The 25066-nt window shown below is 42.9% G+C and overlaps 1 protein-coding gene across 2 annotated transcripts in view; it reads right to left on the reverse strand.

Moving 5' to 3' along the window:
- The window catches only part of ATXN10 (ataxin 10), a 162022-nt gene that overhangs the window by 70738 nt on the left and 66218 nt on the right, over positions 1-25066 (reverse strand). Inside the window, exons 4-8 of one of the 2 annotated variants that reach the window (XM_073621910.1) lie at positions 16616-16712; positions 14157-14321; positions 6994-7074; positions 3467-3632; positions 3268-3376 (exon numbers count right to left, since the gene is read on the reverse strand). In XM_073621910.1, the coding sequence (XP_073478011.1) occupies positions 3268-3376; positions 3467-3632; positions 6994-7074; positions 14157-14321; positions 16616-16712 (618 nt within the window). The remainder of the gene's footprint in view (positions 1-3267; positions 3377-3466; positions 3633-6993; positions 7075-14156; positions 14322-16615; positions 16713-25066) is intronic. The other variant, XM_073621911.1, reaches the window with a different exon arrangement.

Raw genomic sequence — 25066 nt, forward strand, 5'->3', positions numbered from 1 at the left:
TGCTGAAAAACATCCCCACAGCATGATGCTGCCACCACCATGTTTCACTGTGGGGATGGTGTTCTTTGGGTGATGGTTTGAGCCAGACAGCGTTTTCTTTGATGGCTAAAAAGTTCAATTTTAGTCTCATCAGACCAGAGCACCTTTCTCCATACATTTTGGGAGTCTCCCACATGTCTTTTCGCAAACTCAAAACGTGCCATTCTGTTTTTTGCTGAAAGTAATGGATTTCTTCTGGCCACTCTGCCATAAAGTCCAACTCTATGGAGTGTACGGCTTTTTGTCGTCCTATGTACAGATACTCCAGTCTCTGCTGTGGAACTCTGCAGCTCATGCCCGACCCATGAGTTTTGGTGTGCGGTCGCCTCTTGGCTGGTTTGCTGTTGTGCCATGTTCTTTCCATTTGGTTATGATAGATTTGGATATTTTTTTTAGACCTAACCCTGACTTGTACTACTCAACAAAATTGTCCCTTACTTGTTTGGAGAGTTCCTTGGTCTTCATGGCAGTGTTTGGTTAGTGGTGCCTCTTGCTTAGGTGTTGCAGCCTCTGGGGGCTTTCAAAAAGGTGTGTATATGTAATGATAGATCATGTGACACTTAGATTGCACACAGGTGGACATCATTTCACTAATTGTGTGACTTCTGAAGGTAATTGGTTGCACCAGAGCTTTTTATGGGCTTCATAACAAAGGGGGTGAATACATACGCACATGCCAATTATCAATTTTTTATTTCTGAAAAATAGTTTTATGTATATATTTTTCTAATTCTACTTCACCAACTTAGACCATCGCATAAAATTCAGATTAAAAAAACATTGAACTAAAGGCTGTAATGTAACAAAATAGGTAAAAAGCCAAGGGGGTGAATACTTTTGCAAGGCACTGTAGTACAGGAGACGGTCAGAGACTGCAGACATGATACAGGAGTTGGTCAGAGACTGCAGACATGATACAAGATATCAATGCAGCCTCACCAGTGCCCATCAGATGCAGCCTGCCTTTGCCCAGCAGCCTCACCAGTGCCCGTCATGTGCAGCCAACCTGTGCCCAGCAGCCTAACCAGTGCCCGTCATTTGCGCCTACCAGTGCACATCATATGCAGCCTACTAGTGTCCAGCAGCCTCACCAGAGCCTGTGATATGCAGCCTCAACAGTGCCCGTTATATGCAGCCTACCAGTGCCCAGCAGCCTCATCAGTGCCCATTATATGCAGCCTACCTGTGCCCAGCAGCCTCACCAGTGCCCGTCATATGCAGCCTACCAGTGCCCACCAGCCTCACCAGTGCCTGTCATATGCAGCCTACCTGTGCCCAGCAGCCTTACCAGTGCCAGTCATATGCAGCCTACCTGTGCCCATCATATGCAGCCTGCCTGTGCTCAGCAGCCTCACCCGTGCCCGTCATATGCAGCCTCACCCGTGCCCGTCATATGCAGCCTACCAGTGCCCAGCAGCATCACCAGTGCCCGTCATATGCAGCCTGCCTGTGCCCATCAGCCTCACCAGTGCCCATCATATGCAGCCTACCAGTGTCCAGCAGCCTCACCAGTGCCCGTCATATGCAGCCTCACCAGTGCCTGTCATATGCAGCCTACCAGTGCCCAGCAGCCTCACCAATGCCCATCATATGCAGCCTACCAGTGCCCAGCAGCCTCACCAATGCCCATCATATGCAGCCTACCTGTGCCCAGCAGCCTCACCAGTGCCCGTCATATGCAACCTGCCTGTGCTCAGCAGCCTCACCAGTGCCCATCATATGCAGCCTACCAGTGCCCAGCAGCCTCACCAGTGCCCGTCATATGCAGCCTCACCAGTGCCCATCATATGCAGCCTACCTGTACCCATCATATGCAGCCTACCTGTACCCATCATATGCAGCCTACCTGTGCCCAGCAGCCTCACCAGTACCCATCATATGCAGCTTACCAGTGTCCAGCAGCAACACCAGTGCCTGCCATATGCAGCCTCAACAGTGCCTGTCATATGCAGCCTACCAGTGCCCAGCAGCCTCACCAGTGCCCGTCATATGCAGCATCACCAATGCCCGTCATATACAGCCTGCCTGTGTCCAGCAGCCTCACCAGTGCCCGTCATATGCAGCCTGCCTGTGCCCAGATCAGAGCGGCGATCTCAGTGTGTAATGGAGCTGGATTTGAATTGCCCGGGCTGCAGTAACAATGTCCTGCCTCCTGTGATCACGTCACACTGATTCAATGTCCCGGCATTGGATCAGTGTGCCGTCTATCATAGGAGGTGGGACATTGTTACTACGGCCTGGACAATTCAGCTCCATGACACACGGAGATCGCAGGGAGGAGAGGAGGAGGGAGGGGAGGACTGGGCGCACCAGGGTGACACTCCCGCAATAGGCGGCACCAGGGGCGGACCCCGTCCTCTTTCGATATCAGCTGTTTTTTTCTTTCGGCCGAATGAAAAAAGCACCTTTTTCGACTGCTGAAATTTCGGTGCACCTCTAATCTCTTTCTCTATGTGTGCCTGAGTGGAGGCATCGTGAGGAGTAAGATCTATATATGGAGGCATTAAGAAATACCTAGGACGTCCAATTGATCCAGGAATCTGGGAATGCTTTATTAAGTCCACATTGGGGGACACAATTGCTTAGTGACCTTACTTAACTGTATGGTCATATATCCCAGGTGAGAGCTGGTAAACCGTTAATGGGCTGTGATCAGCGGTGATCCTTGGGATCATCGCTGATCAGTTTCATAAAACGGACACCGTAATCAAGATAACAATTGAAGAGGAATATAAGAATAGCAGCACTGTGGACTGTGTTTGCAACTTCATTTTGATTTGATGGCACACTGATGATCTTTTGGGACTATTTTTTTATATACAACATTGTTTAAAACATTGCATGGCATTAGTTTAAAATTGTGGAGCGTGGCATAAACTGGTTATAAACACAGAATCTAGTGCAGCCTCTGTATAGTAACCAACTAGCTTCTAGGCTTTTCAAAAGCTTAATTAAACAAGCTGAATTTAGAAGCTGATTGGTTACTATGCACAGCTGCACCAGTTTTAGTAAATCTCCCCCCCAAGGTGCTGAACTTTAGGACTGTTGTTACCTTAGATACTATTTTAGCCAGGATATATTAACTTTAAAGAAAAAAAAGCTGCCTTGGATAAAGGACCTAGACATTATACAAACTAATACAAGAAACACATCCGGTTTAACTCATCATACAGTTTTATATATTATATCGGGAGCTGCATTATAATTTCATGTATTGTATTTACATACCGACAACTGTGTCCAGTAACCCCGGGGAGCTCTGTAAACAGGTAAGGTGTTCACTGTCCGAGGTCATTTCACAGAGGACATCCAGGAGTCTGACTACAACAACACCTTCCTGCAGAAACAGAATTATGAACTATGAACTACAATCTGAGCACAGAAATACGAAGGCAGATGTGAACAAACACTACAATAACAGCCTTACCTGCTCATCACAGTGTGTGGGGCCGGCAAGTTTCAGCACAGCTCTGCACTGACCTTGGAAGCATTCAGAGAGGAACTCCGCTATTTTCTGCAAGCTGGCCAACTCTTCCACACTAAGCAGACTCTTGTCACCCACCTTTGTCATTATCAGCTCTATAAGGACAACCCTACAAAAAAAGATTAGGTCTTATATCATTAACTTTGTGGCCAGTGGATAAAGCCCCCTACATTGGTTATTTGTGAAAAAGGGCCACCAATACTTTGGAGGTCAGTGAAGAAGGGTTCCCTTACATTAGTGATTAGTGGGGAAAGTGCCCTCTCACATTATTGGCTAATGGAAAGACTGCCTCTTTTACAATGGTGATCAGTGGGAAGAAGAATGCCCTCCCAGATTTGTGGTCAAAGGGAACAATGACTCCCTTACAAAGAGCCAAAAAATCCCCAAATCATGGGTGTCAATGTATTATTACCCGAGAGATGAGAGGAGAGGCTCCACTAGTCCCACTCTACTGACTCTGCCAAGTCTATTAACCACTTCAATACCGGGCACTTAGACACCTTCCCGCCCAGCCCAATTTTCACCTTTCAGCGCTGTTGCAATTTGAATGACAATTGCGCGGTCATGCTACACTGTACCCAAACAAATTTTTTATCATTTTTTTCCCACAAATAGAGCTTTCTTTTGGTGGTATTTGATCACCTCTGCGGTTTTTATTTTTTGCGCAACAAATAAAAAAAGACCGAAAATTTCGAAAAAAAACAAGTTTTTCTTTGTTTCTGTTAAATTTTTTTGTAAATAAGTACGCTTTCTCCTTCAATAATGGGCACTGATATGGCTGCACTGATGGGCACTGATACGGCGGCACTGATGGGCACCCATGAGGTGGCACCAATGAGGTGGCACTGATGAGGTGGCACTAACGGGCACTGATGATGGGCACTTATAGGCGGCACTGATGGGCACTGATAGGTGGCACTGATGGGCACTGATAGGTGGCACTGGTATGCGGCACTGATGGGCACTCATAGGTGGCACCGATGGGCACACATAGGCGGCACTGATGGGCACTCGTAGGTGGCATTGACTGGTATATATGGGTGGCACTGATGGGTACTTATGTGTGGCACTGATGTGTGGCACTGATGGGCACTGATAGGTGGGCACTGATGGGCACAGATGGGCACTGACAGGTGGCACAGATGGGCAATGACAGGTGGCACTGAAAAAAGCATTGCTGGGCAGATCTGGGCATTGCTGGGCAGATCATGGATATAATAGTGCCAATCAGTGCCCATTTGTGGGCACTGATTGGGCACATGTGGATGGCCATGGGGTACATACCTGGCCATCCACGTTGCCCCTTCCCTGGTGGTCCTAGTGGCATCCCTGGTAGTCCAGTGGGGTGATCTGAGGGGGGGCTGCGCTGATAAACAATCAGCGCAGACCCCCCCTGCCAGGAGAGCCGCCGATCGGCTCTCCTCTACTTGCGTCTGTCAGACGCGAGTGAGGAAGAGCCGATCAACGGCTCTTCCTATTGACAGCGTGATCAGCCGTGATTGGACACGGCTGATCACGTGGTAAAGAGCCTCCGCCGGAGGCTTTTTACCAAGATCAGTGTAGCGGTGTGTCAGACTGACACACCGCTCCACCGATCGCCGCGATGCGCGCCCCTGGGGGCGCGCTGCGGCATGTTATCCTGCTGGACGTCATATGACGTCCAGTCAGGATAACACAACCACTTCCCGGACGTCAATCCGCTATAGGGCGGGCGGGAAGTGGTTAAGCTAGACCAGTGTTTCTCAACCTTTTTGTAAATCAAGGCACCTTTTACAATTCTGCTCAATCTTGAGGCACCCCATTCTAAAATGTAAAAAACAAAATTAATAATTTTACATAATGCAGAAACACCCATATGCGTAGGACACCCAACATAAGCAGCGATTTGTTCTTCCAAAAGAAACATCTTTGCACACTGGTACTGACTAGTATTCCAATGTTTCTCTTCTCCCTCAGTTTCTCTCCCTCACTCAGCTAATGTGACCCCAGTGCTGATGGAAAGGGGCGGGGCAGGGCAGGGGCAAACAATGCCCTCCTTATTAACCGATGATGTCATTGGTTGTTAGGACACTGGCGGCTAGAAGGTTGTAATGGTGCACAATGAAAACTTGAGGCTTTATGTAAGGAATAGGCAGGCTTGATCCACCTCCTGGCTTGTATTCAATTTTTGGGCAGTTTCTAGGCATTTTGCCAAGGCACCCCTGAAGACAACTGAAGGCACCCCATTGTGCCTAGGCTGTTCAAAGAACCCTTAGCAACCTAGTTCAACGGAACCCTGCTTGATAAAGGCTACACTAGAGGGTCCAGTCTAAAGTATTTCTGAGAAATATTGCATTTTTCCTTGAAGACTTTGCAACATTGATAACAGGATGCACTGTAAACATTCTCCAAAAATGGATGACATTTTCTGTGCGATAGTATTATTCCTGCTAATACCACTGCTATAATTCATCACTGTAATAATGTACATTTTATCTGAGGTTTACACTTTGGTTTAGATTCAGGTGGCTTAATGTTGATCATCTGGTAAGCAGGCTCTACTACTAGGGTGGATTGTCACTACTGCTTAGAAGTGCACGGTGGTGGTGTTTTCACTTTGAAATAAGGACTTGGAGAAATCCCCTTGATGTCATTTATATGAACTTTTAATAATTTTAGCGCAGCTTTTTACAGGACTCTTGATCATATATGTAGCAATGTGCAAACTGCTAGAGTGATTAAAAGCAATTTAACACACAAAGGCAACCTACCATTAATGAAGTTAATCAATTTAATCATTTTCATGGATTGAAATAGGTTTGATATTAAAAGAATAATTTTGATACGATAGAAACTGAACAAAAATAGGAACAACGTCAAGTAATCTGTAATAGCAACTGGATAGTCCACCAAGGTTTTCTCAAATAGAATTTCCAGTGGATGGTTGAAATTAATGGAATATTTATTAATTCTTTTCTTTTTTTGATGGGAGAATCCAAATATAATTTGATGGAATATTCAGAATTCCACATGTATGGCAAAATTAAGTCCAGGTGCTATATCAGCCCCACAATAGCCCATGGGCTAGCTACTAAAACAATGCACATAGATCAAAGTGTTCAGATGCATGACCATGGAGCTAAAAATTTGGTTTTGGGAGCTCCGTATCTTACAAAAGAAGTGTAGTTCCCTGTATATTGGAATTCACTCTGTATTTACAGTAGCTATTGGGCTAGAGTTGCCTTTTAAATTGGCTAAGCCTCACACGCAGCAATAGCGCCAACCTGGATCCTGTAATCTCACATAAAGCAATGCCAGTTTGTGGCCAACATGTAATGTTTAGCAACCAGTTTAAAACCATTACAGGCACGGAAGCGTGTACTTAGGGAACTTGTGCCAATTCTCAAACCACAATTTTTAAATGAAGGCAAACAGGGTGCACATTGTGGTGGGATACATGCATCATGTTACACTGGTTTGCATGGCGTTACCTGTCAGAGTGGCTCAGACTGGCATAAATCTGTTTCACCAGCTCTGGGTACCTCAGGAAGCGGTCCGTAACAATCAGCTGCCTGCAAGAAAAACAAAATAATTGACATTTAAGAATAATGTCATTCGGGGTAAAGATCGCAAACACACATAAGAGCTAGTCTACCCAAAACGGATATTTCAGCAATTACCGGATGCCTAAAGGCATGGGAAATATTTCTACTGCCACCTTGTGATTTTATCCCACCTTGTGTTTTTATCCTACTTTTGATGTCTATTAATTAATGTAGTTTTATGGTGTCATTTGTTGTTCTGTAGTAGAATAAATCTTCACATTCATATATCAGCAGTTTCAGTTTGTGTTGAAACATGATGCATGCAGCATGGAACTGAATGGGTTAATGCATGACTTTTGTAGTCGGAGACCTGACACTTCCTCTAAAGAAACTACATATTCCACAGTCCCTGGGTCTCTCAGACTAGCACTGGTGCAAGTGAGTGCTACGCAGTAATTAGATCTGATGGACAGAAGCAGACAGAGCATTTACAGACATACAGAGAGTTCACTTGAGTTTGTGTGTTTCAACACCTTAGCATTGCTACAATTGTGGTGCAACACAAAGGGGGGGTGACAAGGCATGCGCTGGATTCTGTGTGGCCCAGAACAGGAAGTTGTCTTGTCTCCTTGGTGCATAGGGACAAGCGAGCTGATGTAATGCATGGACATAGGGGGGATTGATCAATCATAGCACTATAAACTTCAGCCACAACATGTGAGCTCATCATTACAAGCCAAGGGTAACGACACAGGGAATATAACGACACTAATATTTAGTTAAAATAATAAAAACGTTTGAAATTGTGCAATGCCTTTAAGAGTTTGTAATGTTCTCCAGTGGTGAGATCTGTGTTTTATGCTGAAATTCAGGCTAAACAAATATTGTTTAAATACAAGAGACATGCATAATTTTACTTAAATCTTCTGTTCATGAAACAATTTCTGCACTGTTGCCCCTGTGCAGGAGCTTCCTGTAAGAAATACCAGTCAGTACTTCACCCTTTACTTGTGCAGCTTGACCAGTCTTGTATCCGCCGCCTGCTGTAGTTTTGATTATAGACAGCCTTTAATCGGAGGAGCTACTGGGTCCCACCCACAACTTTACTCTCTGCACAGACTATATACAGCATAGTGATGATGTCACTTCTCCTTTTACAAGGTAATATCCGGGTTTGGAAATGTACGTGGTACACACAAAGTGGATTTCTATCCCTTGTGGCTGCTAAGGAATACATTTAAAACAAATGTCTTTGTGCACAAAGTTTAACCTTAAAGTAGTTTTAAACCTACAATAAGCAAACAAAATTGAGCAGGCTCATCTTTATTGCAGAAGAGGCATGCAATGTTTCTTCTGCAATAAGACAAACTTTCCTACCTGTTTGCATACTACTGTTGAATGTACACGCAGCTTCAAAATGTGCTGCTCATTGGACACTTCTGCCACACTGCGGTGGTACCGGAATGAATGTGCTGGGAATCAGGTCATCCCCTGCCAGCCAATCAAGATGCCAAAAGCCTGGACCTGGAATAACTCAGGTGCCTGCCAAGGAATCCAGTATTCGCATCACTTGAGGGTGGTGTTGAGTATCTGCATACTTCAGTTCCACTTTAAGTCATCAGGTCTTCAGTAACCACTGAATGGAAACGGTAGTATATTTTCAGAGACTACATAGTTTAGTTATTACAGCATTCACCTTTGTTTTTACTATCTTATGTGACTTAAGTTTTACAAACTTGCTCTTCCACATTTAGCTTTTTTGTGTTAAATACATTTGTAAATCAGCCACAGGATGGAGCTTTCAATGGCACACTGAAATTACCGAGTCAGCTTACTCACAGATTTGCATTGTGATAAAGAGCAGTAACGCACTACCACTGTGCAGCCATTGGCTACCGCAGCTGTCAATCACAGCCAGTGAGGAGGGAGCAGGGGGGAGCCGAGCTGCGCTCAGTGTGTCAATGGCCACACAAAGCCAGCTTGAGAGCGAGCCTGTACAAGTGCCCCCATAGCAAGCAGCAGGGCAAAAAGCCAAGAGCGCCCACGGAGGACCCAAAAAGAGTACGATTGGGGCAGCTCTGTGGAAAACCACTGCACAGGGCATGCAAGTATTACGTTTGTTTTTTAAAATTTACAATCACTTTAAGGGGTATTTTTAGATGTGAGCTTCACTGGGACAGAACAATGACTGAGTAGCAACCCACCAATGAGCTTATCCCTCTGTTTGCCCCGATGTAAGAATGTTCCATGTTGTAGGTGGTGTCATTCACTTGACTGTACTGTGTAGCAGAGGTGTGTGAATCCCAGGACTGGATGGACAGCAATACAAATCCTTTGGCTGGTAAAACAGCACCCATATATGTATTTCAACTGTGTATTTAGCAGTTTAGCTTTAATAGTAACTCTATTAAGAAACTGAAGAGCTATCAAAGCAAGGGCAAAAGGCCATATGCCAAGTACGCCAAACTGAAAGCTACCAATCACTGCTTGTGTTAAAGCAGAGCTCCACCCGATTTTATCACAATAGCTCAAGAGGATTAGCTCAATGTTCTAATGTAAAAACGGAACATATATATATTTTTTTTTTTTTTACTGTACTTGGTTTTGCAGATCCTCTGGTGTATTTCCTGGATGTGGAGTTTGCGGATATGGGCGGGGATACTGTGGCTCTCTCATCATTTCCTTTTAGCCGCACTGGCTCCTGGGAGCTTGTGTCATTGTTCCCAGGAGTCAGTGCGGCGGCCTTGCTTATCTCAGTTGCCATCACAACGGGGCGGGACTTCTGCCGCCGCCGCCCGTTGTGATGGCAACCTGAGCTGTTGACGGCGCTCCGATTTAAGGTTACTGCGCATGCGCGAGATCGGGGATACAACGGGCGGTGCAAGCTGGTCGATCAGCGGCACAGTATCCCAGAAGAGGATGCCTGTGGGCTTCACATGCCCACAGGCAAGATGAGAACCGTCAGTCTAAAAATTTTAAAGTTTATTTTTTCTGAGAAAACGAATATCTTAAAGCAACAAAAACGGAACAAGTGAGTTACATATTTCAATCACATAATCTTTGTCATTTTCCTAAAAAAACAAACAACAAAACGTTGTAGACAGTGGAACCCCGCTTTAAAGAGACAACCCCAAACTGCAGAAAAAGTGTACAGGTGTGGACCGGAGCTAAGGCACCAGCGATTCTGTCCACAAAACATCTGTCCTGCTGTGTACAAGCCACTTTATTTTAAAGCCCATTCATTTAACTATGCCACTTTGTACAGATTTATTGTCCTGGAACGATATGAAGCTAAGAAGCAGAATTGTTTGCAAAGCCAACATTTTATTTTGTGGCTTAATAAGTAACTAGAATATAAAAGCCACTTGTGGTGGGGCTCAGAGGAAACACGCACAAGTGGTCCAGAAGCTGGAGATAAGCCGCTCTGATCTACCATTTAATACACCAGGATTAATATTCTTTCATAGATAAATGCTAGGTTCTGCCGCCTGTGAGGTTTCAGGAAGCTTTGAACTCTGTTTCGGCTATAAACAACTAATGGAAAATTATAATGAAAATAAAAGCTGCTCTATTCTGCAGAGGACTTCGGTAACAAGCACAAAAGAAAGTCCTATAAATCTTTAGTTATGCAAGCAGTCCTAAAGAGAACCCGTCACAGAATCAAATCTGCCTAACCAGCGATGTTTAAAGTGGAATGATGGTCAAATAAAGACACCCTGTTACCATGCTCATTTTCTTTCCTTGAAGATGTTAAAGCGATACCAAACCAAAAAACAAAGATGTAATACACTGCAGCTTGCCAATCCTTGGATGTGGTGGCTGCTTTTTATTTTTTCTTTTAGGCTTTTTTCACCTGATGATCTGACCAGTAACACACGTCCTGCATTAGTGTGCCCCACTCTGGAAGAGGGAGCACAGCAGACAGCAGGATTGTTAATCTGGGGAAGGGTAGTGGTAAAAGGAGTAGCAAATGTTGATACGCTAACAGACGGAAGCCAAACTCCAGCTCCCACTGCAGTTACAGCAACAGTTTATTTTCCAATTTGGAAAAAAGGTTTTACGTAATTAAATAAAAGCTGATCATTGTAGGCACCCCTGTCAGTGGTAATTTGTCTCAACACTCTTAACTGATACATTTGCAGGACAGCTTGTTCTGTTAAAAAACAACATACTTCTTGAATGGATCACCTAGTGGAAATAAAAGGATAAGGATTATAAGAACCTTTGTTGCAGATTCCTACCTTTTGTTTTTCTGAAGAAATGCATGTGTGTTTCACTGTGCCTCTGTACTGAGTGGGTGTAATGGGTGTGGTTTCATAATTAACTGTCTGATGTGGAGCTGCAGAGCACTAATGAGGAAATCTGCTGGGCCTGCATCCCTTTAGACGTGTTTCTACTGAAAGTATCTCTCAAAAATTGACATGTTTGTTGCAGGGGATGCCTGAAATCTGACTTGTATCTTAGGCAGACTTCTGGGAAAATTGGTGAGCCAATCACACAAGCAGGAAATGATGTTTCTGGGGAGTGGTCAGTACACACTCTGTGTACAGAACAACTCCAGGTAGCCATATTGCAATGTATTCTCAGAAAATTACACTGGCTGCAGATTGAAAAGGAAAGGTAATTTTTAATTACATTCAATTACAAAATGATTAGTGTCACAATTATATGCGCTATATTTTTTCTTTACTTGCTATTTTTTTTCCCCCCACGAAAGTGGGAGTTAACCCTTTAAGAAAAGCTAGATAACTCCACTGCAAAAATTGGCTACTCCAGGATCCCCCTGCCTCTTTTCACTGGAGGTACGAGCCAAATGGGACTTGGAAGTGGCATCACTTTTCCTTTCATCTTATCAGTAAGCCCAAGATTCTTAGAAAATATTGTATCATGGAAGCACCCAGTATTTAATGTTTTCTAATTGTTCTCAAACCCTCTTTTTTTGCAGCCTGTTCCTTAAAGTAGCTATAGTAAGGCGCGGTTCACACTGGTGTGATGCAGGATGCTGCGTCACACACTGATTCACAGCGACATCTGTAATGTAATGTTAATAGCACCCCCAAATTGGTTTGCAGATTGCAGTGCAAACTATGAAATGGTACAGGAATTGCATCGCATTAGCTGTGAACTGATCTGATTCCAGTGCAGATCAAAAAAAAGGGCCCTGTCCCTTTTTGGTGCGAATGCGATTTTAGCCATACAGTTTGTATGGCTGAATTTGCATCGCATGTGAACTGCACAGCAATGCGATGCACATCACATGTGATGTCTGATCGCACCAGTGTGAACCCAGCCTAAAGCAAGCAGGCAAAGCAATATATACACTGGTCAGCACATAGAAAGGAAACAGTAGGAGGTAACCATTTAGTTGCTTGGCCTCCCTGTATATATTTGAAAGGCTAACATTTTAAAAACTACACAATTTATCCTCTAAAGCAGAAGTATAATGCACCAGTGTAAAGACAAGGTTCAGAAGAGAAAAGTCACCAGTTCATTCAGTTAACCCATTACTAATTTAAAAAAAAAAAAAAAAAATTAGAATATTATAAAATTGTCTCCTGAAAGAGAAGCTGGTGTCATTGGAAGATTCCACCTCCAATGTACACATGCTGGCTTCTGCGAAATCAACAATTTTTTTTACGCTGCCAGCAATGCAGCCCAAAGAAATTATACCCCAATCAGAGCTGAGATTTCGAACCTGATATATCAAAACGACTAACTTCCACGCAATGACTTAAAAAGTAAGGCACATTAATTAGGGGTACAGATGAAAAAAAAAATATCTTCCACGTTAATGCAGCTGCTAAATTACTGTGAATCAGATTCCACATATACAGATGAAAGCAAAGACTAAAGAGACCTCTGATGAAGACCAAAAGAGTAGAGGAACGATTAAGAGGACTCATTGTCTGCACTTACACTGAGCAAGTGAGTACTTGATTTTTAGGCCGGCATCCAGTTTGGTACAATACCACCATTGTCCACACCTTAACTTCAAAAATGGCTGAGAGGCGTTAGCGAGGTTGTACATCTGTATGGCAAGCTCGCCAAGTGCACAGAACTGACCGGCATGCTCTGGCTCCCAGGAAAACGATGTGGGATCTGGACGTCCGGCCATGGCTGTGATTATAATGATCATGAAACAAGAACCTTCTTCTCCCTCTTTTCTTTTTTGTTTTTGAAGTGGGAGGATTTTCTGTTCTTCAAGCCATTCATTCAGATAAAACCTCTGCTTGCACGCAATTTCTCGTTCCCTTTTAATCTTGGTAGAGGCATTTCATAGGACCAAGTGGAGGTCCCTGGCGTAAAAGGGATTAGGGTCACATTCTTTTGCGGCAAGCTATCCAAACAAAACATGAAGCGGTAACAGGGGAAACAACGGTTGGATTTGCATCTAGGCCATACAGCTGCTTTATCAAAACAGATTTTCCTTATCTACATTATATTATTTGCAGCTATTATTCCTGAGCTGGAATGTTAATGGTCACCAAATTCTAATTACATACTTTCAATAACCCGTCAAAGGTTTAGCCAATTTTATGACTCTGCAAAAGAAAGAAGAAACGAAATAGTTTCCTCTACCACGACCTGCACTGCTGAATGCAACTCCATATGAGAAATTCTCTACTAAAGCCTGTTCAGAAAAAGACACTTGCAGAAGCGTTGTTCTCCTAGTCCCCCACCACACAGATTTCTGTGTCCTATAGTGACGTGGAAGTCAGAGGAAGGAACCACCAAAAAGGTGTTCAGTATGGTTGAGATCAGGGCTCTGTGCTGGCTGCTCAAGTTCCTAAACACCAAACTCATCATACCATGTCTTTATGGAGCTGGCTTTGTAAAAAGAGGCACAGTCATGCTGGAACAGAAAAGGACCTTCCCCAAACTGTTAGACAATTGTACACATGTAACCTTTTTGTAACATATCTTTGTATGCTGTAGCATGAACAGTACCCTTCAATGGAAACATTCAGAAACCCAGTAGTTTGCAGGGTTGTCCAAATACTTTTGGCCATATAGTGTAGGGGGACAAAAGGGTTATAACAAAGTGATTTTGGAACGTAAAGGAGCTGTTTAAGTTAAAAGGGATGAAAAGTAAGGAAAGCAACACATACAACCACTCAGCATTTGGCCACTTGTTGTAGACTGTGATAACGTTAACAGCAACCCCGAGATTCGCAGACACCATAAGGTCCGCCATTTTGTCTTCCCCCATACAAGTGAAAAGCACCATGGATCCATACATGGCAACTTTCTCATCTTCATGTGTAAGGCAGCTTCTGTAACAGAAAAAAAAAAAAAGAGTAGCTGTAAATATCACATTAAAGATCAATTCCATTATGCCCTATGTGAATATTTGTAGTCCCTGTGCTATTAATAACCAAACATATGTTGATGAATCTCACAAAAAAAGTCACCCTACTCATATCCTAACTACACAAGAGTATTTAAAAAAAAGCATATATAAAAACACTGGAAGCTTTACCTATTAGTTAAAGGACCAAAGGACAGGCCTGATAAATGGGAGTTGCATATAACTTTAGCAGCATATATGCAAACCCTACCGTCAAACTGACATATCTAGAGAGTTATAGTAACTGATAACTAAGGACACTCTTAAATTTGGGATAGAAGTATAGAAGCTGTCTTGATTGCTCATCACTAAGCCCTGGTTGACATCAGTGCGGCTTTGAAATCATGTTACTGCAGCGCGATTTCAAAGCCGCAAATCAGTGCGATTTACACCTCCAATTTAAATGTGGTTTGCAACTTCATTTAACAGAAGTCTATGCAAGTCGCAAATGAAATCCCAAAAAAGTAGTGCAGGAACCTGTAACAATATAACTGGGTACTAACATTTATAGAGAAAGTTGACCCAGGGAATATCTGATTGCCTTCCGGGGGCTGTAGCAAATTGGATCATGCTTTGCTGGGGGTTTTCACCTTCCTCTGGATCAACTGTGGGTATAGGATTGTGTATATGGGATTGAATGATTTTTTTATTTTGTTTTTTTATTGGTTGATCTTGATGGATTGTTTTTTTTTCAACCTGACCATGTAACTTTTTTCAAAGTCAATGCAACTTGAGTCGCAATGATTTGAATTGTTCCATTGCTGGCAATGGGGAGCGAATTGAAATGCAATTTTGAACTGTCAAATCACATTACAAATCGCACCAGTGTAAACCAGGGCTACAAGGTTAAGACTCAGCTTAACCCTCTGTGCGAGGCACTCCGACAGCTGCAGCCACAGACCTGTTTGTAAACAAACCTCATGCAGTCAGCATGGTTGGCTTTCATGGTGATCACAGAACTGGAAACCACAACGATTGGTTCCCGACTACTAATGTAGACAACACAGTCTTAGTACTAGACTCATACACCAAGACCTAAAATACAATGCTAGTTTACAGGTTGCATGTGTCTAAGTATTATGGCCAGATTTGTAACAAGTCTACTCTACCATAAGAGTATGACACCAGTCTTGCTGGAATTGAAAAAAAGAGTAACAGAAAAAGAACAACCTTTCCTGGAAAAATGCTACTTCAAATTTCCATTGGTATTGGCGGCATATGACCCACTTGGTCTTATGATCAGAGTTCAGATTATCTGATCTTCTCCATGAGCAGAGATTCTATACTCAAATGTCTGGGCCTACAGACTTGTAGCCAGAACTGGGGGTAGCCTGATGTAGTATTTCAGCTCTTCTATTATGCTTTAATTTTCCATCTCAACACGTTTATGTAAACATCTAAAAACCAGGTCCCCTTTGAAGTGTGTGTAAAGACAAAACTCTTTGTAGGTTAGTTAAGATGGAGTGGGAAGGAAAAGGTTGGAACCTGTATGGTTTTTTTTTTTGCTTTCTGCGACCCCACTAGGGAGATTTACCATTCTGTTGGTCATGGTGACCATTGCCTCCAGTAAAAAAAATTATCTGAAATCCATCATTTTTGAGCTGTCACTGGAACAGAAGGTGAAATCTTGCAACTGGGATACCTGTTCTAAGGACACTCTTTGGAATATGCTTTTCTTACTTTCAGATCTATCTCTTGAACAGGAAGTGAGGGGAAATCAGACAGCAAAAAAAACCTGACAAGGATCCTAAAAACTTTACTTACTCTACCAATAAAAAATAAATAAAGTTTAGTTTGAGATACACTTTACTTCCCATTAATTTGCATAAACAGAAACCATGGCAGGTACAGAAAAAGTTCATGAAATACACAGCTATCTATGTTAAGCTTATTACTATGAACTTAATAAAAATCTTTTGACAAGGAAATACACAGCTATCACAGTTACAACTAGTTCTCTCTTGAATTTTATCATACTTGGTCTATTCATATCATACGCCTTATGTTTAGTCTGCCCATATTGAACCACAGCAGGATACAGATAATACTTATTATCAAGATCACTTGTGCTTGTTCTATGGCTCACCTCCAAACATAGAAAGCAAATAAATCTTATCAATAGAGGAACACTTGGATTACAAGTTGCGCCCGCCACAAAATTGCTAATTATAAGACGGGGATTTAGTGCGCTAGATGGAAAACGGGCTTGTTCAGACTTACAGGAAGAGCTGTGGAAAAGCGTGATTCCAGATTCTATTCTGGGAACCCTGGTTCCCTCCTGCGACATTGCCAAGGAACTGAAGGCCACAGCGGAATGCTGAAAAGGCAACAGGCAAATTATTTCATTAAAACAAGGGAACGAAAAGTCTGATGCAGTTACACGCCCACACCAAGAACCAGTTTTCAAGAAGCTTCTTTGGGAAATTTTCAGGCAGTACAGTCAAAATGTTTAGGCGTGAAACCCAGGCTTACAGCTGTAGGCCTTTAAAGCTTGGACGCCATTGGATTTGAGACAATAGGTCTAATCTTTTAAAATCAATGGATAAAGTAAAAAATATTTTGCTCATTGGAAACTGGTAAAATAAAACTCTATTTTCATTAAAGGCAAACTTCACTTCTGTGAAAAGAAAAAAAAAAAAAAAAAGAAAACAATACAGCATTTTTTTTTTTTGAGAAAAGGATGTTTTAATAGCAGTACTTTATGTCATGAACTCATATGGAATTGAGCTCCAGGCTCCTTCAGAAAAAAATAAAAGTCAGCAGCTACAAATACTGTACCTGCTGACTTTTACTGTTAGGACACTTACCTGTCCACGAATCCAGTGGTGTCTTCACCCGAGCTAATTTTTCAATTGGCTCTCGGGGGCTGCCACCACCATTTCGGTTAAGGGAAACTGGCAGTAAAAAAGCCTTGCAGCTTCACAGCCGGTTACGTACTGCACATGCATGAAGCGCGCTGCACTTTGTGAATGGCCAGACGGGGGAAGGATGAGGGAGTCATTCGGAAGTGGGTACCTATCAAAACCAGGTACCTGCCCCCCCCCCCCCCCCAAAAGGTGCCAAATGTGGCAGTGGAGGAGGGGGGAGGAGGCAAACAAGCGGAGTCATTTTAAAATTGAATGTTAAACTTGACTGTTCTATTTCAATATACAGTCGCTATAATTTTTGTGTAATGTAAACAAATGAAATGCAACATGGCAACCTGGAAGTGTTCTGCTGACGTACAGAATTCCCCCAGAAATGTAATTTCCTGCTTCTGTAATTTGCTCAGAAGTAAACTTTCAAAGCCAGACTCCAAGCACAAACTTACCAAGGTTCATGCAGTTACAGTATAAATCATGTTTTTCTTTTTATAAATAATTTTTATTACCAGACAGAGGCAACAAATACAGAGCATATTGGAATTGATTGCAATACAATAGAAGAATAACCAAGAAGCAATGTGACATATTCAACAATAACAACAACAGTATAAATCATGTTGCCCTCAAAAGCAACTGCCCCCACTGACATGCAGGCTTTCTTCTACATTAGGCAAATCTGCCTGTATATAGGCCAAGGCAAATAATGCTCCCTTTTGGCTGGCTCTCATAAACCACAGTGCTATGGTTGTGTCTCTGCTTCCTCTGCTCCTGGCCATTCACAAAACAAAGCCTGGGAGAGGGAGGTGGAAACACAACTATAGAGCTGAGCTCTATGAGACCTGTAGCACCTACATCAGAATGGGATGGAAGTACAGCTCCCTATGTTCTTCCTCTGCCGTCTAAATAAGCAGTATTGTAAAAGAAAGCATGCATGCCAGAAGATTGCTTTAGGGGTAACAGAACGTATAACTACTCGAACCCTAGTAAGTCTATTGTGCCTGTAGTTGCCCTTTAAAGTGATTGTAAAGTCTCCTTTTTTTTTTTTCTTTAAAAATAAACATGTTATACTTACCTGCTCGGTACAGTTGGTTTTGCACAGGGCAGCACAGATCCTCCTCTTCTTGGGTCCCTCTTCAGCTCTCCTGGCCCCTCCCTCCTGTTGAGTGCCCCCACAGCAAGCAGCTTGCTATGGGCGCATCCGAGCCGAGCTGCAGCTCCGTGTGTTCATTTAGACACGGATTCCTGGTTCGGCATCACCCCCTCGCTCTCCTGATTGGCTAACTGACTTTAAATGACAGCAGCGGGAGCCAATTGCGCCGCTGCGGTGTCCCAGCCCATCAGGAGGAGAGTCCCGGAGGGCCGAGACACTCGTGGACATCACTGGAGAGAGATGGGGCTCAGGTAAATATTAGGGGGGGGCTCCTGCACATAGGTTTTTTTTTATCTTAATACATTAGGATAAAAAAAAAAAAAAAACCTTCTGACTTTACAACCACATTAAGTATTCCTACAATAGGAATTTTAATTGAACCTGTTCTTAGATTATGCACATTAAAGTGAAACTAAACAAAGAAGTGTTAATTGCAATAATGAATGCAAGTATAAAAATCAAATGTTTTACAGCTCCCAATAAATCTTTATTGAACATTAAATGCGTATTCTTTTGGTGCATTAACCGCTTGCCGACCAGCCGCCGCAGTCATACATACAGAGGTGAATGAGGGCCTCTTTTAGGCTCGGTTCACACTTGTGCGTGGTGTGAGATCGCATGCGATTCACACCGCATGCAAGCAAATCGCCGTCATGTTACGTCGCTTTTATATTTGTCCACTAGGGGCGCACGCACCCCCCGCTCATCCATGGAGCCAATGTGAGTGCCCGGCCGTCGCGATCACTGGGGTTGATCGCTCAGGGCACACGGAGGACCGGGATCTGCGTGTGAAAACCCGGCTCTCTGAGGGGAGGACAGATCGCTGTTCATACAGAGTAGGTTAGAACACACAATAGGGAACACATTAACCCCTTGATCGCCCCCTAGTGGTTAAACCCATTCACTGCCAGTGACATTTTTACAGTAATCAATGCATTTTTATAGCACTGATCGCTGTAAAAATGCCAATGGTCCCAAAAATGTGTCAAAATTGTCTGACGTGTCCGCCATAATGTTGCAGTCCCCCAATCACAGATCGCTGCCATTACTAGTAAAAAAATGTAATCAATAATAAAAATGCCATAAAACTATTCCCCATTTTGTAGACGCTATAACTTTTGCACAAACCAATCAATATACGCTTATTGCATTTTTTTTTACCAAAAATATGTAGAAGAATACATAATCGGCCTAAACTGAGGAAAAAAAAAAATTTTTTTATATATTTTTGGGGGATATTTATTATAGCAAAAAGTTAAAAAATTGCGTTTTTTTTCAAAATTGTCACTCTTTTTTTTGTTTATAGCGCAAAAAATAAAAACCGCAGAGGTGATCAAATACCACCAAAAGAAAGCTCTATTTGTGGGGAAAAAAAAAGGACGTCAATTTTGTTTGGGTGCAACGTCGCACGATTGTCAGTTACAGCGATGCAGTGCCGAATCGCTAAAAGTGCTCTGGTCAGGAAGGTAAAATCTTCCGGGCCTGAAGCGGTTAATATGGTGTAAGCGGAGTCAGAGATGACTGACACTAGCTTTTTTTGATTTGTTCAGACGGCATCTGCAATCTTTGCAGGTATTAGCAATTACATTATAGTGCAAGTATGAGGGTTAATTGGCGCTACCTATATAATGAAAGGCAACAGACCCTGTTCACTTGTTAGGTGCTATGTGCCTCTATCGTGACTATTGAATGTGCATATACCAACAGTGCATTCCTAATAAATTACCAATGTGCATATGCTAATATTGCAAACCTCACTAGGTTGCCAAATAAACTAGATATAAATAAAATTTTAGAAGCGATACAAAAACGTAATACTACAATAACAAAAATACCAGTAATATGAAAATAAATCAAATAAAAATCAAATAAAAATAATAAATAGTCCCAAAAGTGTAGTCCAAAAAATACATCAAAAAATCAATCCATTGATTGGACTTGGCACGTTAATTTTTTGGGGTTGTTTCATATAATTTCAACTATTTTTTAATATTTTATATTTGTCCTACACTTTTGGGACTATTTATTATTTTTATGTGATTTTTATTTGATCTATTTTCATTATATAGGTAGCACCATTTACCCTCATACTTGCACTATTATCACTCTAGTCCTCTATTGGGGACCTAGCAGGGTAGGCTTTCCTTTTGGCCTAAGCGCGGAAATATTATTTTATTTAACATTACCAATTACATTACATATATTTAATATTGATTTATATTAAAATTAAGCTTTTTTGTTAGTTTCTTAACTCAGCATAATATATCCTATTCCTATAGTGTTTAGCAATAGGAGGACATGGAGGAGGAAGGAGGGGAATGTAATTTACCACTGTGTACACGCCTCCATGTGTGACACTATGCTCATGTGGGTTGCACACATAAGAAAAACTAGAAAATGAAGATCCTAGAAAGAAACTGAAATAGAGCAAGCTCAGTAGAGGACACCAGCTGGTCCACACAATCTCAGGCTGCATTGGGGACAGAGAGATTATGGGAGGGACAGCTCAATTTAGGATAAACCAGGTAAATTTTGAGTACAAACACTCTGTTATATAGCATGTAATGAGAGTTTCTCATAGTCTGGGTTTAATGACACTTTAAAGGAGAAGTAGAGCCAAAGCTTGTTTGGTTATACTTCTCCTGTGGATCACAGGAGTGCAGTTCGTTTTGCACTCCTGTGACCCATTTTCAGCAGAGAGCGGACTGAAGTCGGTCCAGGCTCGGTGTCATCACGATCATGGAGTTGGGATCCATCCACATCCCTGGACAGACACCTGGCTCAGCCTCTACGACCCCTTTCACACCAAGGGGTTTTTGCAGCGTTTTAGCGCTAAAAATAACGCTATTAAAACGCTCATAAAACGCTCCCCATGCATCTCCATGGACCCTTTTACACTGAGGCGTTGCACTGGTGGGGCGTTGAGAAACCTCCTGCAAGTAGCATCTTTGGAGCAGCTTTTGGGCGTTGAAAAAAGCGCTTCAAAAAACACCCCTCTCCATTGAAATGAATTGAAAACGCTGTAAAAACGCCTGAATAGCGCCTATAATCCGCCCTGAGAGCCCTTTCACACCGGGCTGCCCATAGCGTCGGCGGTAAAACGCCACTATTTTTAGCAGCATTTTACCGTCGGATTAGCGGCGCATTTCGGCCACTAGCGGGGCACTTTTACCCCCCGCTAGCGGCCGAGAAAGGGTTAAAACCGCCCTCAATGCGCCGCAATAGCGGCGTTTTGCCGGTGATATCCCAGCGTTGCCCCATTAATTTCAATGGGGAGCAGCAGTGGAGGAGCGGTAAACATACCGCTCCTTCACCGCTCCAAAGAAGCTGCTGCCGAGGGCGTTTTGCAGGTGCTATAGCGTTAAAAATAGCGCCTGCAATCCGTCCTGCCAGCGCAGCGCTCCTGTGTGAAAGCCCTTGGGCTTTCACACTGGAGACAATGCTGCAGCTGTTTGAGGGCGGATTTTAACGCTATAGCGACTGCAAAACGCCCTCGGTGTGAAAGGGGTCTGAGCTGTAGAAAATTCACATGATCTCACAAAAAGGTAAACATGCAAGCAGAAGAGAGCATCTACAACAGGACTGAACTTGTGGGAAGGTCAGAATGATTAAACAGACCATCAAATTGCCAAAAAAACAAAATTAAAGTGCCAAAAAAAAGAATTAATCCCAGAAAAATGAAGATTTGAAGTAAAACAAGACACTGCTTGTTACTTTACAATACACTGCTTGTTTCACATGATATCACAAAGGATAAACATGCAAGCAGAAAGATAGCATTAATAACACATGCTTCAATAACGCTTGAAAAACACTGCTAAAACGCCTGCAGCGTTGCGTTAATTTTAACGCTAATGCCCCTAAAACGCTGTAAAAACGCGGTAATAACGCTAAGGCGTTTTAGGGCGTTTCTGAAGCTCCTTGGTTTTTAGCGCTAAAACGCTGCAAAAACGCCTTGGTGTGAAATAATACACACAGTACAACATGTACCAAAATTCACCCCCCCACACCTCCTCCCTCCCCCCTCCCCATCCCTTGTGCAGCATTTCGACAGTTACAAAATCACATTCTATGCTCACAACTTTCCAAAAAAACATTTTTGTACTCGAGGAGTCAGTGGTGCACCCAATCGTCACACAGTCAGATACTTATCGAGTCAGAATTACATGGTCATTGTACCCAAGTACAGAGAGTGCTTACCAGGTCAAATCAAGGTGTCCTTGGCGTCAAGCCAGCATTGCAATACTTTCTCACATTTTTTGGGACAACCCCTGCTCAGGTATGTTGCTTTGTAGAAAGGTAGCGCTTTATTGATTATGTCTTTCCAGTAGGACACTGTGGGTGGTTCAGGTTTTTTCCAACACAATAAGAAATAAATAAATAAATAAGCTTTACGTGCATAAAAAAGGGAGAGTGAAATCATGGTTCTTTGCGCCCTTCGTGGTGCCAACATATGTGTCGTTGCTTCAGTTAGACTGTGCCGCTACCGGCGGCTCCAGAGCGCATGCACGGGAGTGACGTTATCGCGGCTCCGGCCAATCAGAGCCGGAGCTACGATGCCCGGAAGTAACCCCCGGGAGCGATGTCGGCCACCGGAGCGGTAAATGAGGACCGCTGTGGGGGCTTCGATCTCAGGTAAGTAGTTCAAAATGAACTAGTAGGCTATGCCTACTAGTTCATTAATGCCTTTGTCTTGCAGGTTTTTTTTTTTTTGGATTTTTTTTTTTGGGGGGGGTTTACAATCACTTTAACATTGCTTCAAAAATTCAGAACTGATCTTCTGCAACCTGGATGGGGTGTTGAGGAACCCAGATGGTACCACGAACTGCTTACACATTGCGAGGGAGTACCCTCTTCATCAGAGCCTCAGCAATAATGAGGCGCAGGGTAATCGGTTCTAGTAGTTGAGTTGAGTATCTATTGGCCATTAATTTCCTGAATGAACACAGGGGACAATTGGTACAGGGAGGGGGGCCCCATGATTTCTAACAGCAGCCCTGAGGCTAGCTCTTGGGAGGGGTCCTGCAAATTTCAAAATGCTGTGATAGGTGGATTTCAACCTGGATGGGTGTTCCAAGGCAGGTTGTATTTTTATGGAAAGGACCCTAGGTAACAACCACATGTGATGCTGAGCATGATGACTGAAAGAACTGAAATGTAATAAATGAAAGTGGTAAACCAGGTACAGTCAGGCTGGGGAGGAAAGAGATAATGCTGTACATCCCCCAACCAGAAAATGTGGCAGGCCCCGTTTGCCTTGCTGCAGCTTCTAATGCACGCTGTGAGAAGCTCATGGTGTGCAGTGAAATCAGGATAAGCATTTTCAGGAAAGGAGAGGATCCTGTACAGCTGTGCAAGACTGACAGGAAGAATGAAGTTGATCTCGGGGTACCCTGGGGTATGGTACTCATTAATTACATGACAAAAAATGTGTTGGCAGCACTATTGTATATCAACTTCGCCTGGAAGACAAAAACTTCAGCCAGTCTGAAGCATGGGGAGACCTGAGGTCCAGCACTTTGTTTTGTTTCATTGTAATTACATTAAAGCGTATAATCTGTTTTTAATGGGATTATTGTCCATTAAATACATACTCTTTTTTTCTCTGCTGTCATCCTATAATTTTGGTCACGGTTTACCAGAAGGATAAAATTAGGTGCATCTACCACACACAGTTTTGATTTTCTTGTATTTGAAATTAAAATAACATGACCCGCTTCCCCAAAACGATTGAATTTCACACCAACGATGATGCACATGACTTAACATGCAGTTTGCTGTACACAAAGGTCCATAAGTGGGGTTTTATTCCTGGCTCTAGAACAAAAGCATTTGACCCATCCTGTCGTGAGAGAAAAAGGTTGGCTGTCACTGGTGAGGACCTTTAGAATAATGCTAATTACACAACATGCTGATCCAATGGCTTCAATAAAGTCGCTGATCCAGGGCATTGAACAAGCGAAGATGGAGCAAAGTCTGAACGCTTGATCTGCATGCTTGTCCTGGGTCAGTGGCTCAGCAAGTATTGAAGCCACTGGACAAGCATGACAGCCAGGCAAGTAGGGTTTTTATTAGGTTCAACAATGACAACCTACATATTTTGTTCTTAGGACAGGTTTCCTAAAGCCAACTTTTTTTTCCCTTTTAAAACAGCTACAGGGAGGGGGAAAAAAATATCTGATCCCCTGCTGACTTTGTACGTTTGCCCACTGACAAAAAAATGATCAGTCTATAATTTTAATGGTAGGTTTATTTTAACAGTGAGAGACAGAATAACAACAAAAAAAATCCAGAAATACGCATTTCAAAAAAGTTATAAATTGATTTGCATTTTGAGTGAAATAAGTATTTGACCCCTTCACAAAATATGACTTAGTACTTGGTGGCAAAACCCTTGTTGGCAATCACAGAGGTCAGACGTTTCTTGTAGTTGGCCAACAGGTTTCCACACATCTCAGGAGGGATTTTTTTTCCCACTTCTCTTTGCAGATCCTCTCCAAGTCATTAAGGTTTTGAGGCCGACATTTGGTAATTCGAACCTTCAGCTCCCTCCACGTATTTTTTATGGTCTGGAGAGTGGCTAGGCCACTCAAGGACCTTTTTGAGCCACTCTTTTGTTGCCTTGGCTGTGTTTTGGGTCATTGTCATGCTGGAATA

This window comes from Aquarana catesbeiana, linkage group LG03 (genome assembly GCF_042186555.1).
Source record: "Aquarana catesbeiana isolate 2022-GZ linkage group LG03, ASM4218655v1, whole genome shotgun sequence".
NCBI classification, from domain to species: Eukaryota; Metazoa; Chordata; class Amphibia; order Anura; family Ranidae; genus Aquarana; species Aquarana catesbeiana.